At 50.2% G+C, this 15,835-nt stretch overlaps 2 protein-coding genes and 1 pseudogene across 2 annotated transcripts; all 3 read left to right on the top strand.

Annotated features, from left to right (window-relative positions):
- The first annotated feature begins 1,601 nt into the window (after window positions 1–1,601).
- Window positions 1,602–3,060, top strand: LOC141581726 (somatotropin-like). The gene is made up of 5 exons (XM_074387990.1): window positions 1,602–1,611; window positions 1,864–2,024; window positions 2,234–2,353; window positions 2,447–2,611; window positions 2,863–3,060. Exons 1-5 carry the CDS (start codon window positions 1,602–1,604, stop codon window positions 3,058–3,060), a joined length of 654 nt encoding a protein of 217 aa, XP_074244091.1.
- A 2,796-nt stretch (window positions 3,061–5,856) lies between these two features.
- Window positions 5,857–7,979, top strand: LOC141581745 (somatotropin-like). The gene is made up of 6 exons (XM_074388006.1): window positions 5,857–5,935; window positions 6,803–6,859; window positions 7,048–7,049; window positions 7,152–7,270; window positions 7,363–7,523; window positions 7,777–7,979. Exons 1-6 carry the CDS (start codon window positions 5,857–5,859, stop codon window positions 7,977–7,979), a joined length of 621 nt encoding a protein of 206 aa, XP_074244107.1.
- A 2,667-nt stretch (window positions 7,980–10,646) lies between these two features.
- On the top strand, window positions 10,647–12,861 carry LOC101041410 (somatotropin-like; annotated as a pseudogene).
- Window positions 12,862–15,835: the final 2,974 nt, after the last annotated feature.

The raw sequence follows: 15,835 nt of genomic DNA, 5'->3' as shown, positions 1-15,835 counted from the left end.
GAGCCAAGATCATGCCACTGTACTTGAGGCTGGGTGACAGAATGAGACTCCATCAGAAAAAAAAAAAAAAGAAGCCCAAATAACTAAATAACTAGCAGCACCACACAGCCTGCTCTGGAGAAAGAACTCTTCTTTTTTCTTTTTTTAAGCTGGAGTTCTGCTATGTCACCAAGGCGTAAGTGTAGAGGTGGGATCTTGACTCACTGCAACCTCTGCCTCCTGTGTTCAAGGGATTCTCCCACCTCAACCACCCTCCCGCCCCCAACAACTAACTGGGATTATAGGCATATGCCACTGTGCACGGCTAATTTTGCTATTTTTAAGAGAGATGGAGTTTTGCCGTGTTGACCAGGCAGGCCTTGAATTGCTGATCTCAAATGACTCACCCACCTCAGCCTCCCAAAGTGCTGGGAATACAGGTGTTAACCACCATGCCTGGCCTCGAGAAAGTACTTTAAATGATGCAATGTGGGAAGAGCAAGGTTGTGAAGACCAGCCCTGGCTGGGGTAGCTCATGCAAGTCAGTCTCTCTGAGCCTCAGTTTCTTGATCGGTGAAATGGGATGTCATTACAGCTCCTTCACAAGACAAGTGGCAGATCAGATGTGAGAATGCACAGGCAGGCCCTTTGCAACTGGATAAGCTCCATACAGATCTGGAAAGGGGAAGGAGAGAAAGAAGGAGGGGTTTCCACGGCTGCATAGGGCATCATTTGGCGTGTGCGTTCTGAGTTCCAAAGCTTGTGAGGAGACTCAAACCTTCAAGAGCTCTTCCAAATTTGAGATTCTCTGATGGTTTCAGGGCTATGGGAGGACGCGCTTGTGGTTCATGTCTGTTGCCGGGATTTCTGTTTCCTGGTTTGTATCTCTGCTGCAGGTCCAAGGAGCTGGGGTAATACCCTGAGTCTGGGTTCTTCCTCCCCACCGACCTGGAGAAGCCCAAATGCTCAGGAAGAGGAGGGCCAAGAATGCGGTCGGTTCCCTCTAGTGGTCAATGTTAGCACTGCATCCAGCTGCCTCAGGCGGGCCCAGGACTTTTAGCAAAAGTGGAATTCAGGTCTGAATCATGCCCGGAACCCCCAGAATCTATTGGCTGTGGTTGGCCCCTTTTCCCAGCACACACTCTCTCTGCTGGGTGGAGAGAAACCATGTGGTAAGGAGGAAAGAAATAGGATAGAGAGTGCGATGGGGTCCGTGTGGGTCTCAAGGACTGGCTATCCTGACATTCTTTCCCGCCTTCAGGTTGGCCAGCATGGCATGCTGCCAGAGGGTACCCACCTGCCCCTAAAAGAGAGGCCAGGATGGGTGGTGCCTCTGGCTGACACTCTGTGCGCAACCCTTACAGCGCTGGTGACGGTGGGAAGGGAAAGATGACAAGCCAGGGGGCATGATACCAGCATGTGTGGGAGAAGCTTCTAAATTATCCACTAGCACAGGCACGTCCGTGGCCCCCCTTGCATGAACGTGCATAGAAACAGGTGGAGGCCAGCAGGCAGAGAGAAGGGGACAGGGTATAAAAGGGCCCACAAGAGACCAGCTCCAGGATCCCAAGACCCAACTCCCCAAACCACGGAGAGTCCTGTGGACAGCTCACCTCGCTGCAATGGCTGCAAGTAAGCACCCCTAAAATCCCTATGAGCAGGATGTATCTGAAGAGGAGAGGCGGCGCCCTGTAGATGGGACGGGGGCACTAACCCTCAGGTTTGGGGCTTCTGGATGTGAGTATCACCATCTAAGCCCAGATATTCGGCCAATCTCAGAATGTTCCTGGTCCCTGGAGGGAGACTGTAAGAAAACTGCCACTGAGCAAGAGCACTGGCCTCTTGCTCTCTGTCTTTCTCCCTTCCCCTACGGTTTCTCCCCAGGCTTCCGGATGTCTCTGCTCCTGGCTCTTGCCCTGCTCTGCCCGCCCTGGTTTCAAGAGACTGGTGCCTTTCCAAGAATTCCCTTATCCAGGCTTTTTAGCGACGCTATGCTCCGTGCCCATCAGCTGCACCACCTGGGTTTTGACACCTACCACGAGTTTGTAAGCTCTTGGGGAATAGTTGCCCATCAGGGGTGGCAGGAAGGGGTGACTTTCCCTTGTTAGGAAGTAATGGGAGGAGATGAAGGAGCTCAGGGTTGTTTTCTGAAGTGAAGATGCAGACATATGATCATATGCTGAGTGAGGTCCCAGAAAAGTAAGAGTGGGAGCTGGTCACCAGCACAGACCTTGATGGGGGATCCTTCTGCTAGGAAGAAAATAATATCCCGAAGGAACAGAAGTATTTCTTCCTGCGTAAGCCCAGGACCTCCCTCTGCTTCTCAGAGTCTATCCCAACACCCTCCAACAGAGAGGAAATGCTGGCAAAATCCGTGAGTGGTTGCCCTCTCCCCAAGAAAGGGATGGGGGAAGCCGGTGGTCAGAGCCCCCGGGCAGCACACCCACTGCCAGTCCTTCCCCTGCAGAAACTAGAGCTGCTGCACATCTGCCTCCTCCTCATCCAGTCCTGGCTGGAACCCATGCAGCTCCTCGGCAGTGTCTTTGCCAACAGCCAACTGCATAACGTCTTGAGCACCGATGTCTATGAGTACCTGAAGGACCTAGAGGAAGGCATCCAAACTCTGATGGAGGTGAGGGTGGCACCAGCGGTCTGCAATCCTGGGGCCCCACAGGCTTCCAGAGCTGGGGGAAAGAAACACTGCTGCTCTCTTTTTAGCAGTCAGGCCCTGACCCAGGAGCTCAGCTTATTCTTCATTTCCACTTGTGAATCCTCCAGCCCTTTCTCTATACCCTGGAGGCGGGGGAGGAGAAAGAATGAGTGAGAGAGGGAGGGAACAGTGTCCAAGCGCTTGGCCTCTCCTTCTCTTCCTTCACTTTGCAGAGGCTGGAAGATGGCAGCCCCCGGACTGGGGAGATCTTCACGCAGACCTACAGCAAGTTTGACAGAAACTCGCAAAGCGATGACCCACTGCTCAATAACTACATGATGCTCTTCTGCTTCCGGAAGGACATGAACAAGGTGGAGACGTTCCTGCACGTTGTGCAGTGCCGCTCTGTGGAGGGCAGCTGTGGCCTCTAGCTGCCGGGTGGCATTCCTGTGGCCCCTCCCTATTGCCTCTCCTAGGGCCAGAAGGTGGTACTCCACTGCCCGCTACCCCTGTCCTAATAAAACTAAGTTGCATCATTTTATCTGACTCGGTGTTCTTCTCTAATATTATGGGGTGGAGGGTGGAGGTATGGAGCAAGGGGCAGTTTGGGAAGACAACCCACAGAGCCAGAGGGGTTTATTGGGAACCAGGCTCCTGAGACATAATGGACTTGGCTCTTCCTGGGCCAGAAGAAAGCTGGCACAGCACTGCTGTCTGTTACCCACTGAGGCCACTCCACCAGATCAGTGCTCCCAGCTTGCTGGTCACAGATCACTGGTCATCCCAGAGATGATTTGAAGGCATCTCTTCCTCCACGACCATCACCAGAAACACCAAACCTACCCACTAGGAGTGGGAATAAATGAAAACAAGACCAGCTAATAAGTGCAGAGGCAAAAATTCCCCAACAGGTGAGGAAACAATGTCATGGAATTACTTGTGTGCAGAAGAATTTTAAGATGAATATTCCTTAAGCCCAGCTACTCCTGGGAAATGCAAAAATCAGTTTGAGACATACAGAACCAGAGCATTTGGGATTTGAATTAGGGCAAGGGAAGTGGAAGAGACATTTTATTTGGGTTTCCAAATGAAGTGCCTACAGGTGCCAGATAGATAACAACGTAAGCAATGAGGACTGGATGGGAAGGGATAAATCCCAGCTGATACTCGCTTCCCTTAGGAAGATGCAATGGAACCAGCACCACCTGCAGAACTCACAGTCCACAACTAAGTCCCCAGCACTGGCTAAAAGGCCCTGTCATGGGGGCTCCATGTCCCAGTTGACACTGGAGGAAGGATGGTAGGAGATGCAGAAAGCTATGTGGAGCTCAGGGACCCTCCTCCATTTCCACCTGGCTCCTCCTCTTTGGTGGTGCTGGAAGGAGCAGGGGTAAGTGGTGTCTCCACCCTCCCAGTGACCCCATGTTTCTCAGAGCTGGTATCATTGATGACATCCCTCTCAGATCCTCCCACAGGCCTGCCTGGAGAACAGCCCGCAGCCCAGTGCCCTCCCAGCAGATGATGAGTCTGGGGTGCTGGTCGGGTTATGCTTCAGGAATGACAGCAGAAAATGAGCTCCATCTTCTGCTCTGAAAAGAGGGAGGTGGCAGGGCCCAGCATTCACATCCTAGACCACAGGGGTGTGGGTTTTCAATGTTGGTTGGCAACCCCACTGCCAACCACTTCTAGAAGCGTTTGCTTGTTTGTTTGCTTGTGTTTCTACAGCGTCACGTGCTCAATGCCCTTAAACTCAGGGGTGGAAGATTTCAGGGCAGATGAGGGGGTTCTTTCCTGCTCTCATCTCTGGGGGCATCTGATGATTGTGACCTTCAGATGATACTGAAATAGCCCCAACCATGGGCACCAGGAGACAGGAGGCTCAGTCCTGGCCGTCTCTGCCTTTGCCTTGTCCTGCTGTGAGGTTTCCACAAGGCACCCGGTGCCACTGGGCCATTCTCACCTGGGAATTCAGGGAGAACAATCTGCCCCTTGTGGAAGGACAAAATGAGGCAAAGGGCTGCTTGTGTTGGGGCAGGATCCCTGAACTCAGAGAAATTTAGAAGCTGAAATAACTGGGTTGGGAGCAGTGACTCATGCCTGTAACCTCAGTAATTCGGTAGGACAAGCAGGCAGATCAGCTGAAGTCAGGAGGAGTTTCATACCAGCCTGGCCAACATGGTGAAGCCCCGTTTCTACTAAAAAACTACAAGAATTAGCCCGGCATAGTGGTGGGTGCCTGTAATCCCAACTACTCAGGAGGCTGAATCGGGAGAATCACTTGAACCCAGGAGGCAGAGGTTGCAGTGAGCCAAGATCATGCCACTGCACTCCAGCCCGGGTGACAGAATAAGACACCATCTGAAAAAAAAAGAAAAGAAAAGAAGAAGCTAGAATAACTGTATAACTGAGTAGCACCACACTACCTGCTCTGAAGAAAGGACTTTTTTTTTTTTTTCTTGAGTGGGAGTTCTTTTATGTCACCAAGGCTGGAGTGCAGAGGTGTGATCTTGGCTTTCTGCAACCTCTGCCTCCTGGGTTCAAGGTATTCTCCCACCTCACCTTTCATAGTAGCTGGGATTACAGGCATCCACCACCATGCACAGCTAATTTTGGTATTTTTAATAGAGATGGAGTTTTGCCATGTTGACCAGTCTGGTCTTGAACTCCTGACCTCAAGTGATCCACCCATCTCAGCCTCCCAAAATGCTGACATTACATGTGTGAGCCACCGTGCCCAGGCTGGAGAAAGGACTTTGAATGACACAATGTGGGAAGAGCAAGCTTGTGGAGTTCTGCTGCCCTGGCTGGGGTAGCTCATGCAAGTCAGTCTCTCTGAGCCTCAGTCTCTTGATCTGTGAAATGGGATGATCATAATAGCTCCTTCACAAGACAAGTGGCAGATCAGATGTGAGAATGCACAGGCAGACCCTTTGCAACTGGATAAGCTCTACACAGATCGGGAAAGGAGGAGGAGAAAAAGGAGGAGTGGTTTCCATGGCTGCATAGGGCATCCTGCAGTGTGATGTGTTCTGAGTCCCAAAGCTGGGGAGGAGACTCAAACCTTCAAGAGCTCTTCCAACTTTGAGATTCTCTGATGGTTTCAGGGCTACGGGAGGAACCGCTTGTGGTCCGTGTCTCTTCCCGGGCCTTCTGTTTCTTGGTTTGTATCTCTGCCGCAGATCCAAGGAGCTGAGGCAATACCTTGAGTGTGGAGGTTCTTCGGCCAGATGGTCGGTCGGTCACTGGGGGAGCCCCACGGCACAGGGAAAGTGGAGGGCAAAAGTGTGGGGTTGATTCCCTCTAGTGGTCAGTGTTAGCACTGCATCTAACTGCCTCAGGCCGACCCAGGAGGACTCAGCCAAAGAGGAGCTCAGGACTGAATCATGCCCTAAACCCCCAGAATCTATTGGCTGTGGTTGGCCCCTTTTCCCAGCACACACTCTCTCTGGTGGTTGGAGGAGAACCACGCGGAGAGGAGGAAAGGGATAGGACAGAGAGTGGGATGGGGTCCGTGTGGGTCTCAGGGACTGTCTATCCTGACATCTTTTCCCATCTTCAGGTTGGCCACCATGGCATGCTGCCAGAGGGCACCCACCTGCCCCTAAAAGAGAGGCCAGGATGGGTGGTGCCTCTGGCTGATACTCTGTGCACAACCCTCACAGCACTGATGACAGTGGGAAGGGAAAGTTGACAAGCCAGCGGGCATGATACCAGCATGTGTGGCAGAAGCTTCCAAATTATCCATTAGCACAGGCACGTCCGTGGTCCCATTGCATGAACGTGCATAGAAACAGGTTGGGGCCAGCCGGCAGAGAGAAGGGGCGAGGGTATTACAAGGGCTGACAAGAAACCAGCTCCAGAGTCCCAAGGCCCACCTCCCCAAACCTCTAAGGGTCCTGTGGACAGATCACCTAGCTGCAACCGCTGCAGGTAAGTGCCCCTAAAATCCCTTAGGGCACACTATGTCCTGAGGGAAGAGGCGGCGCCCGGTAAATGGGACAGGGGCACTAACCCTCAGGTTTGGGGCTTCTGAATGTGGGTATGGCCATCTAAACCCAGCTATTTGGCCAATCTCAGAATGTTCCTGGTTCCAGAGAGATTTAAAAAATAAACAGCCCCTGAGGAAGATCACTGGCCTCTTGCTCCCTCCCTTGCTCTCTGGTTTCTCCCCAGGCTCCTGGGCGTCCCTGCTCCTGGCTTTTGCCCTGCTCTGCCTGCCCCAGCTTCAAGGTGACTTCTCAGCAATTCCCTTATCCAGGCTCTGTGATGACACCCATCGCCTGCACCAGCTGGCCTTTGACATCTACCAGGATTTATAAGCTCTTGGGGAATAGTTGCCCATCAGGGGTGGCAGGAAGGGGTGACTTTCCCTGCTGGGAAGTAATGGGAGGAGATGAAGGAGTTCAGGGTTGTTTCAGAGGTGAAGATGCAGGCAGATGAGCATAGGCCACGAGAGGTGCCAGAAAAGTAAGAGTGGGAGCTGGTCAGTAGCATGAACCTTGGTGGGTGGTCCTTCTCCTAGGAAGAAGCCTATATCCCAAAGGAACAGAAATACTCCTTCCTGCAGAATAGCCAGACGTACCTCTCCTTCTCAGAGTCTGTCCCAACACCAGCTAACAAAAGGGAAACTCAGCAGGAATCCATGAGTGGCCACCCTCTCCCCAGGCAGAGATGGGGGAGGCCTGTGGTCAGAGCACCGGGGCAGCACACCCACTGCCGGTCCTTCCCCTGCAGAACTTAGAGCTGCTCCGTATCCCCCTGCTGCTCATCCAGCTGTGGCTCAAGCCTGTGCAGTTCCTCAGGAGTGTCTTTGCCAACAGCCAACTGCATAGCATCTCGAATACTGACATCTATGAGTACCTGAAGGACCTAGAGGAAGGCATCCAAACTCTGATGGAGGTGAGGGTGGCACTGGGGGTCCCCAATCCTGGGGCCCCACTGGCTTCCAGAGCTGGGGAAAAGAAACGCTGCTGCTCTCTTTTTAGCAGTCAGGCCCTGACCCAAGAGAACTCAGCTTATTCTTCATTTCCACTTGTGAATCCTCCAGCCCTTTCTCTATAACCTGGAGGGGTGAGAGGAGAAAGAATGAGTGAGAGAGGGAGGGAACAGTGTCCAAGCGCTTGGCCTCTCCTTCTCTTCCTTCACTTTGCAAAGGCTGGAAGATGGCAACCCCCGGACTGGGGAGATCTTCAAGCAGACCTACAGGAAGTTTTACAGAAACTCGCACAATGATGACGCACTGCTCGAGACCTACATGCTGCTCTTCTGCTTCTGGAAGGACATGGACAAGATGGAGACCTTCCTGCACATTGTGCAGTGCTGCTCTGTGGAGGGTCGCTGTGGCTTCTAGCTGCCAGGTGGCATCCCTGAGACCCCCTCCTCAGTGCCTCCCCTGGCCCCAGAAGGTGGCACTCCAGTGCCCACCAGCCTTGTCCTAATAAAATTAAGTTGTATCATTTTGTCCGACTAAGTGCCTTCTCTAATATTATGGGGTGGGTGGGGTATGGAGCAAGGGGCAGGTTGGGAAGACAACCTGCATGGCTGTGGGGTCTATTGGGAGCCAGGCCCATGAAACATAAAGGACTTGACCCTTCCTGGGCCAGAAGGAAGCTGGCACATGACTGCTGTCCATTACTCACTGAGACCCCTCCACCAGGTCAGTGCTCCCAGTTGCTGGTAATAGCTCCCTGGTCATCGCAGAGATGACTTGAAAGCATTTCTTCTTCCCCAGCCATCACCAGCAACACCAAACCTAGCCCCCGAGGAGTGGGAATAAATGAAAACAAGCAGACTTTTAAGTGCAGAAGCAAAAATTTCCCAACAGGTGAGAAAACAGTGTCACAGAACTACGTGTGTACAGAAGAATTTTATGGCGACTATTTCTTAAGCCCAAATACGCTTGGGAAATTAGAACAATGCAAAAATCAGTTTGATACATACAGAACCAGAGCATTTGGGGTCTGAATTAGAGCAAGGGAAGTGGAAGAGACATTTTCACTGGGGTTGCAAATACAGCCAACAGGTGCCAGATAGACAACAATGTAAGCAATGAGGACTGGATGGGAAGGGCTAAATCCCAGCTGATACTCGCTTCCCGTAGGAAGACGCAATGGAGAGGGCTGGGGAGCAGCACCACCTGCAGAACTCACCGTCCACAACTAAGTCCCCTGCACTGGCTAAAAGGCCCTGTCATGGGGGCTCCATGTCCCAGTTGACATTGGAGGAAGGATGGTGGGGGACGCAGAAAGCTACGTGGAGCTCAGGGACCCTCCTCCATTCCCACCTGGCTCCTCCTCTCTGGTGGTGCTGGAAGGAGCAGGGGTAAGTGGCGTCTCCACCCTCCCAGTGACCCCATGTTTCTCAGAGCTGGTATCATTGATGACATCCCTCTCAGATCCTCCCACAGGCCTGCCTGGAGAACAGCCCACAGCCCAGTGCCCTCCCAGCAGATGATGAGTCTGGGGTGCTGCTCAGGTTATGCTTCAGGAGTGGTGGCAGAAAATGAGCTCCGTCTTCTGCTCTCAATAGGGGGAGGTGGCAGGGCCCAGCATTCAAATCCTAGACCACAGGGGTGTGGGTTTTCAATGTTGGTCCACAACCCCACTGCCAACCACTTCTAGAAGCGTTTGCTTGCTTGCTTGTGTTTCTACAGTGTCTCATGCTTGATGCCCTTAAACTCAAGGGTGGAAGATTTCAGGGCAGGAGAGGGGGTTCTTTCCTGCTATCATCTCTGCGGGCACTGATGCTTGTGACCTTCAGAAGATATTGAAATAGCCCCAACCCTGGGCACCAGGAGACAGGAGGCTCAGTCCTGGCCATCCCTGCCTTTGCCTTGTCCTGCTGTGAGGTTTCCACAAGGCACCCAGTGCCAATGGGCCATTCTCGCCTGGGAATTGAGGGAGAACAATCTGCTCCTTACCGAAGGACAAAATGAAGCAAAGGACTGCTTGTGTTGGGGGCAGGATCCCTAAACTCAGAGAAATTTAGAAGCTGAAATAACTGGGTTGGGAGTGGTGACTCACACCTGTACTCTCAGTACTTTGGGAGGCCAAGGCAGGCAGATGACCGGAAGTTAGGAGTTTGAGATCAGCTGGGTCAACATGGTGAAACCCTGTCTCTACTAAAAAAGTACAAAAATTAGCCCGCCATAATGGTGGGTGTGTATAATCCCAGCTACTCCGGAGGCTCATGTAGGAGAATCACTGAACCTAGGAGGCAGAGGTTACAGTGAGCCAAGATCATGCCACTGCACTCCAGTCAGGGTGACAGAGACTCCATCTCCCCCAACAGCAACAACAACAAAAAAAAAAACAAGAAGAAGATGAAGCTAAAATAAATAACTGAGTAGCACCACGCTACCTCTGGAGAAAGGACTCTTTTTTTTTTTTTTAAGGGTGTTCTGCTCTGTCACCCAGGGTGGAGTACAGTGACGCAATATTGGCTCACTTCAACCTCTGCCTGTTGAGTTCAAGGGATTCTCCTGCCTCTGCCTCCTGAGTACCTGTGTTTACAGGAGCAAGCCACCATGCCCAGGTAATTTTTGTACTTTCAATAGAGATGGAGTTTTCCCATGTTGATCACTCTGGTCTTGAACTCCTGACCTCAAGTGATCCACCCACCTCAGCCTCCCAAAATGCTGGAATTACATATGTGAGCCACCATGCCCAACCTAGAGAAAGTGTGGGAAGAGCAAGCTTGTGGAGTTCTGCTGCCCTGGCTGGGGTAGCTCATGCAAGTCAGTCTCTCTGAGCCTCAGTCTCTTGATCTGTGAAATGGGATGTCATAATAGCTCCTTCACAAGACAAGTGGCAGATTAGATGTGAGAATGCACAGGCAGGCCCTTTGCAACTGGATAAACTCTACACAGATCTGGAAAGAAGGATAAAAAGGAGGAGGGGCCTCCATGGCTGGATAGGGGATATTTTGGCATGATGTGATCTGAGTCCCAAAGCTGGGGAGGAGACTCAAACCTCCAAGAGCTCTTCCAACTTTGAGATTCTTTGACAGTTTCAAGGCTATGAGAGGAAGCGCTTATGGTCTGTGTCTCTTCCCAGGATTTCTGCATCTTGGTTTGTATCTCTGCTGCAGCTCCAAGGATCTGGGGCAGTACCTGAATCTGGGTTCTTGGTTCCCATAGACCTGCGGGAGCCCCAAGACTCAGGGAGAGGGGAGGGCAAAGCATGGGGTTGGTTCCCTCTAGTAGTCACTGTTAGCACAGCATCCAGATGCCTCAGGTGGACCCAGGATGAGTAGGCAAAAGTGGAATTCAGGACTGAATCGTGTCCAGAACCCTCAGAATATATTGACTATAGTTGGCCCCTTTTCCCAGCACACACTCTCTCTGGTGGGTGGAGGAGAATCACGCGGGGAGAGGAAAGGGATAGGACAGAGAGTGGGAGGGGGTCCGTGTGGGTCTCAGGGACTGGCTATCCTGACATCCTTTCCCACCTTCAGGTTGGCCAGCATGGCATGCTGCCAGAGGGCACCCAGCTGCCCCTTAAAGAGAGGCCAGGATGGGTGATGCCTCTGGCTGACACTGTGCACAGTGCTGGTGACAGTGGGAAGGGAAAGATGACAAGCGGGGGCATATGATACCAGAGTGTGTGGGAGAAGCTTCTAAATTATCCATTAGCACAGGCACGTCCGTGGTCCCATGCATAAATGTACAAAGAAACAGGGGCAAGTAGGGAGAGAGAAGGGGACAGGGTATAAAAGGGCCCACAAGAGACCAGCTCCAGGATCCCAAGGCCCAACTCCCCAAACCACGGAGAGGCCTGTGGACAGCTCACCTCGCTGCAATGGCTGCAGGTAAGTGCCCCTAGAATCCCTTAGGGTACTACGATATGCCCTGTAGATGGGATGGGGGAGCTAACCCTCAGGTTTGGTGTTTCTGAATGTGAGTGTTGCCATCAAGGCCCAGATACTCAGCCAATCTCAGAATGTTCCTGATCCCTGGAGGGAGAGGCAAAAAAAAAGAAAAAAAGAAAAAAAAAAAAACGGGCCCTGAGAAGAGCACTGGCCTCTTGCTCTCCAGCCCCTTCCCTTCCCCACCTTTTTCTCCCCAGGCTCCCAGATGTCCCTGCTCCTGGCTTTCACCCTGCTCTGCCTGCCCTGGCTTCAAAAGACTGGTGCCCTTCCAAGCATTCTTATCCAGGCTTTTGGAAGAGGCTGCGCTCCATGCCCATCAGCTGCATCAGCTGGCCTTGACACCTACCAGGAGTTCGTAAGCTCTTGGGGAATAGATGCCCATCAAGGGTGATAGGAAGGGGTGATTTTTCCCCTGATGGGAAGTAATGGGAGGAGATGAAGGAGCTCAGGGTTGTTTTCTAGGCAAAGATGCAGGCAGATGATCATATGCTGAGTGAGGTCCCAGAAAAGTAAGAATGGGAGCTGATCACCAGCATAGAGCTTGATGGGTGGTCCTTCTCCTAGGAAGAAGATTGTATCCCGAATGAACAGAACTATTTCTTCCTGCAGAACCCCAAGACCTCCCTCTGCTTCTCAGAGTCTATGCCGACACCCTCCAACAAGGAGGAAATGCTGGCAAAATCCGTGAGTGGCCACCCTCTCCCCAGGCGGGGATGGGGGAAGCCTGTGGTCAGAGCCCCCGGGCAGCACACCCACTGCCAGTCCTTCCCCTGCAGAACATAGAGCTGCTTCACATCTGTCTGCTGCTCATCCAGTCCTGGCTCAAACCCGTGCAACTCCTTTTGCCAACAGTGAACTGCACAGGGTCTCGAACACCATCTATGAGTCCCTGAAGGACCTAGAAGAAGGCATTCAAACTCTGATAGGAGTGAGGTTTATGCCAGCCAATCTGGGGCCACACTGGCTTCCAGAACTGGGGGAAAGAAACGCTGCTGCTCTCTTTTTAGCAGTAAGGCCCTGACTCAAGAGAAATCAGCTTATTCTTCATTTCCACTCGTGAATTCTCTAGACCTTTCTCTACCCCCTGGAGGGGAGAGAGAAAAAAGAGAGAGGGAGAGAACAGTGTCCAAGCACTTGGCCTGTCTTTCTCTTCCTTCACTTTGCAGAGGCTAAAAGAGGTCAGCCCCTGGACTGGGGAGATCTTCAAGCAAAACTGCAGCAAGTTTGACACAAACTTGCACAACGATGACGCACTGCTCAGGAACTATGGGCTGCTCTATTACTTCAGGAAGGACATGGACAAGGTCAAGACGTTCCTGCGCATTGTGCAGTGTCGCTCTGTGGAGGGCAGCTGTGGCTTCTAGCTGCCGGCTGGCATCCCTGTGACCCCTTCCCAGTGACTCTCTTGGCCCTGGAAGGTGCCACTCCAGTGCCCACCAGCCTTGTCTTAATAAAATTAGGTTGTATCATTTTGTCCGACTAAGTGTCCTTCTCTAATATTATGGGGTGGGTGGGGTATGGAGCGAGGGGCAGGTTGGGAAGACAACCTGCATGGCTGTGGGGTCTATGGGGAGCCAGGCCCCTGAAACATAAAGGACTTGACCCTTCCTGGGCCAGAAGGAAGCTGGCACATGACTGCTGTCCGTTACTGACAGACCACTCCACCAGGTCAGTGCTCCCAGCTTGCTGGTCATAGCTCACTGGTCATCCCAGAGATGATCTGAAGGCATTTCTTCCTCCCTGGCACCAGCAACACCAAACCTACCCTCCAAGAGTGGGAAGAAATGAAAAAAAGACAGGCTCTTAAGCACAGAGGAAAAAATTTCTCAACAAGTGAGAAAACAATGTCATAGAATTACTTGTTTGCAGAAGAATTTTAAGATGAATATTCCTTAAGCCCAGCTACCCTTGGGAAATGAGAACAATGCAAAATGAGTTTGAGATGTACAGAACCAGAGCATTTGGGGTCTGAATTAGGGCAAGGGAAGTGGAAGAGAGATTTTCTTTGGGGTTGTAAATACAATGCCAACAAGTGCTAGGTAGATAACAATGTAGGCAATGGGGGCTGGATAGGAAGGGATAAATCCCAGCTGATACTCGCTTCCCTTAGGGGTATGCAACACAGAGAGGTGGAAACCAGCACCACCTGCAGAACTCAAGACCCTGCTCAGGTAGGACCCACCCAGCCTGTCACTGTCAGGACATCAGGGACAGGGCTTCCAGACTTTCTGATTCTTTGAGACAGCCAGGACATCCAGAGTTTTACAAGAAATCTAATGTTTAAACATTGGCAACACATATTGAAGATATTTTAAGGGCAAAAATTAACCCAAACACATATGGTCTCCAAACTGTCTTTGAGCAATTTTGTTCTAAGATATGTTGATTGGGGTAATTTTGTATAAGGGAAAGAATCAGAAAAATGTGGCCTGTATGTAATTTGGCACTCCTAAATAAATTAGTTGACCAAGCTGAGATAATATATTGCTTTTACAAGGATTATGTGAGGATTAAATGCAATGACATTTTTTACATGTTATAGCACTCAAGAAATTATCATTATTTTTGCGTTGAATTTTTGGATGGTTTGCATTTTCTGGAGTGTCTGAATACCTGTTGTGAAATTATATTGTTTTCCTAATGACAACTCAGATGTTTATTATTTTCAAATATGCACTAAGGAGCAGTGGTTAGTTCTTAAAAGTGTTTACTCTCCCAAACACTTTGGCTAGGTGACTGAGGACCTATAAATTGATACTAAGATGGTCACAGGAACTTTACTATCCAAAAATCATTTTATGAAGGCAATAATTATTTTGCAATACAAATAATCAACCCCCTAATTAATCTTCTCTAGAAGTTCTGATTTTTATGTGCTACAATGAATTTTCTTGATAATGACACCCACTTGTGCTCATTTTTGGCTATTTTACAGTTAATAACTCAGTCCTTGGGAAGTGGTTGAAAGTTGAAATAATCAAAACTCTGGAGCTGCTGCATTTCTTAGCACAGAAGCCATTCCTACATCTTTTACCTCGTTCTTCTGCTCTCTGGCTTTTAAATTATGGCATTTTGGAGTTAGAAAGGCCTCACAAGTCATCCTAGTTTCTTTCACTTTGGGAATCTTATCCTTACAGTCAGAATTCCAGTTACGACTGTGTAGCACTAGAACCAAAGGAAGCACTCTTTCACAAGGCTACTCATTCTATTAAACCACTCTCATTGCGGAAAAATATTTCTTGCTTGAAGCTGGAATCAGTATTTCTGCAAAGTCCTTCATTTGGCCTTAAAATTATTTAGAAATCTCACAGTCTTTAGAAGTCGATGGAATGAGCACAAATATAATTATCTCTTGGCTTGCGTGTTTTCAAAGGAAATGTGAGTTACCTTAATAAGTATTTGTTGAATGCATGTGGCCAGGGAATGACAATGGCCAGCGCTTACGTGGGTGGCTAAGAGGGTTCTAAAGTGGGGTTGTTGTAACATAGCTAAACTGCAGGGGCAGCCACGGTCCAGAGAGTGTCCACCCAGCTCCCCTCTGGTATAGCAGAATCCACTCAACCACCCCTGATTGAGAATTAGAAAGATACTACCTGACTTTGCACATTTTAGAATGTAAAAAGGCCTTAAAGACCATCTACTTTAAATTCTTTCATTTGCCAAATGTTATTCCACCTTTCAGCTCGTCACTTTGGCATGGACAGCAATTTCCGGTGCAAATTTGAGATGCCTAGAGTGTTTTCTAAGCACTGCATACGTAAGCCCTCACTCCCTGAGATTCTGGTATAATTATCCCGGAATGTGGTCCAGGCAAGCATACTTTGAAAGTTTCCCAGGTGACTCTATTGTATAAACAAGGTTGAGAACCACTGTGTTAGAAATCCACGTGTCCACAATTGTTGTATTGGTGGAACAGGGAAAAAGGAGATGAGAGGCCCAGGCCAGCTGTGGCACCTAATTCCAACCAGTCATCTAAAAAGTGTTTCTCATGAACCAATCAAAAAAGATAAATACTGTCTGATTCCACTCCTATGAGGTGCTCGGAGCAGTCAAATTCATAGAGACAAAAAGGAGGATGGTGGCTGCCAGCGGCTTCAGGGAGGAAGGAATAGGGAGCTGTTTAATGAGCACAGAGTCTCAGCTGTGCAAGATGAAAAGCTTTCTGGAGATGGATGGTGGTGATGGTTGGCTGACAATGTGAACGTACTTGACATGACTAAATTGTACACATCAAATGATTAAGATGGGAATTTTTATATCTTCTCATAACTAAAAAATTTTAATAGTTTGTTCCAGTTTTTCTTTTTTGTTTTGTTTTTGTTTTTTTGAGATATAGGC

The sequence above is a fragment of the Saimiri boliviensis genome, chromosome 17 (assembly GCF_048565385.1).
Source record: "Saimiri boliviensis isolate mSaiBol1 chromosome 17, mSaiBol1.pri, whole genome shotgun sequence".
NCBI classification, from domain to species: Eukaryota; Metazoa; Chordata; class Mammalia; order Primates; family Cebidae; genus Saimiri; species Saimiri boliviensis.
Note: the sequence above shows the minus strand (reverse complement) of the source record. Positions and strands in the feature narration are given on the sequence as shown.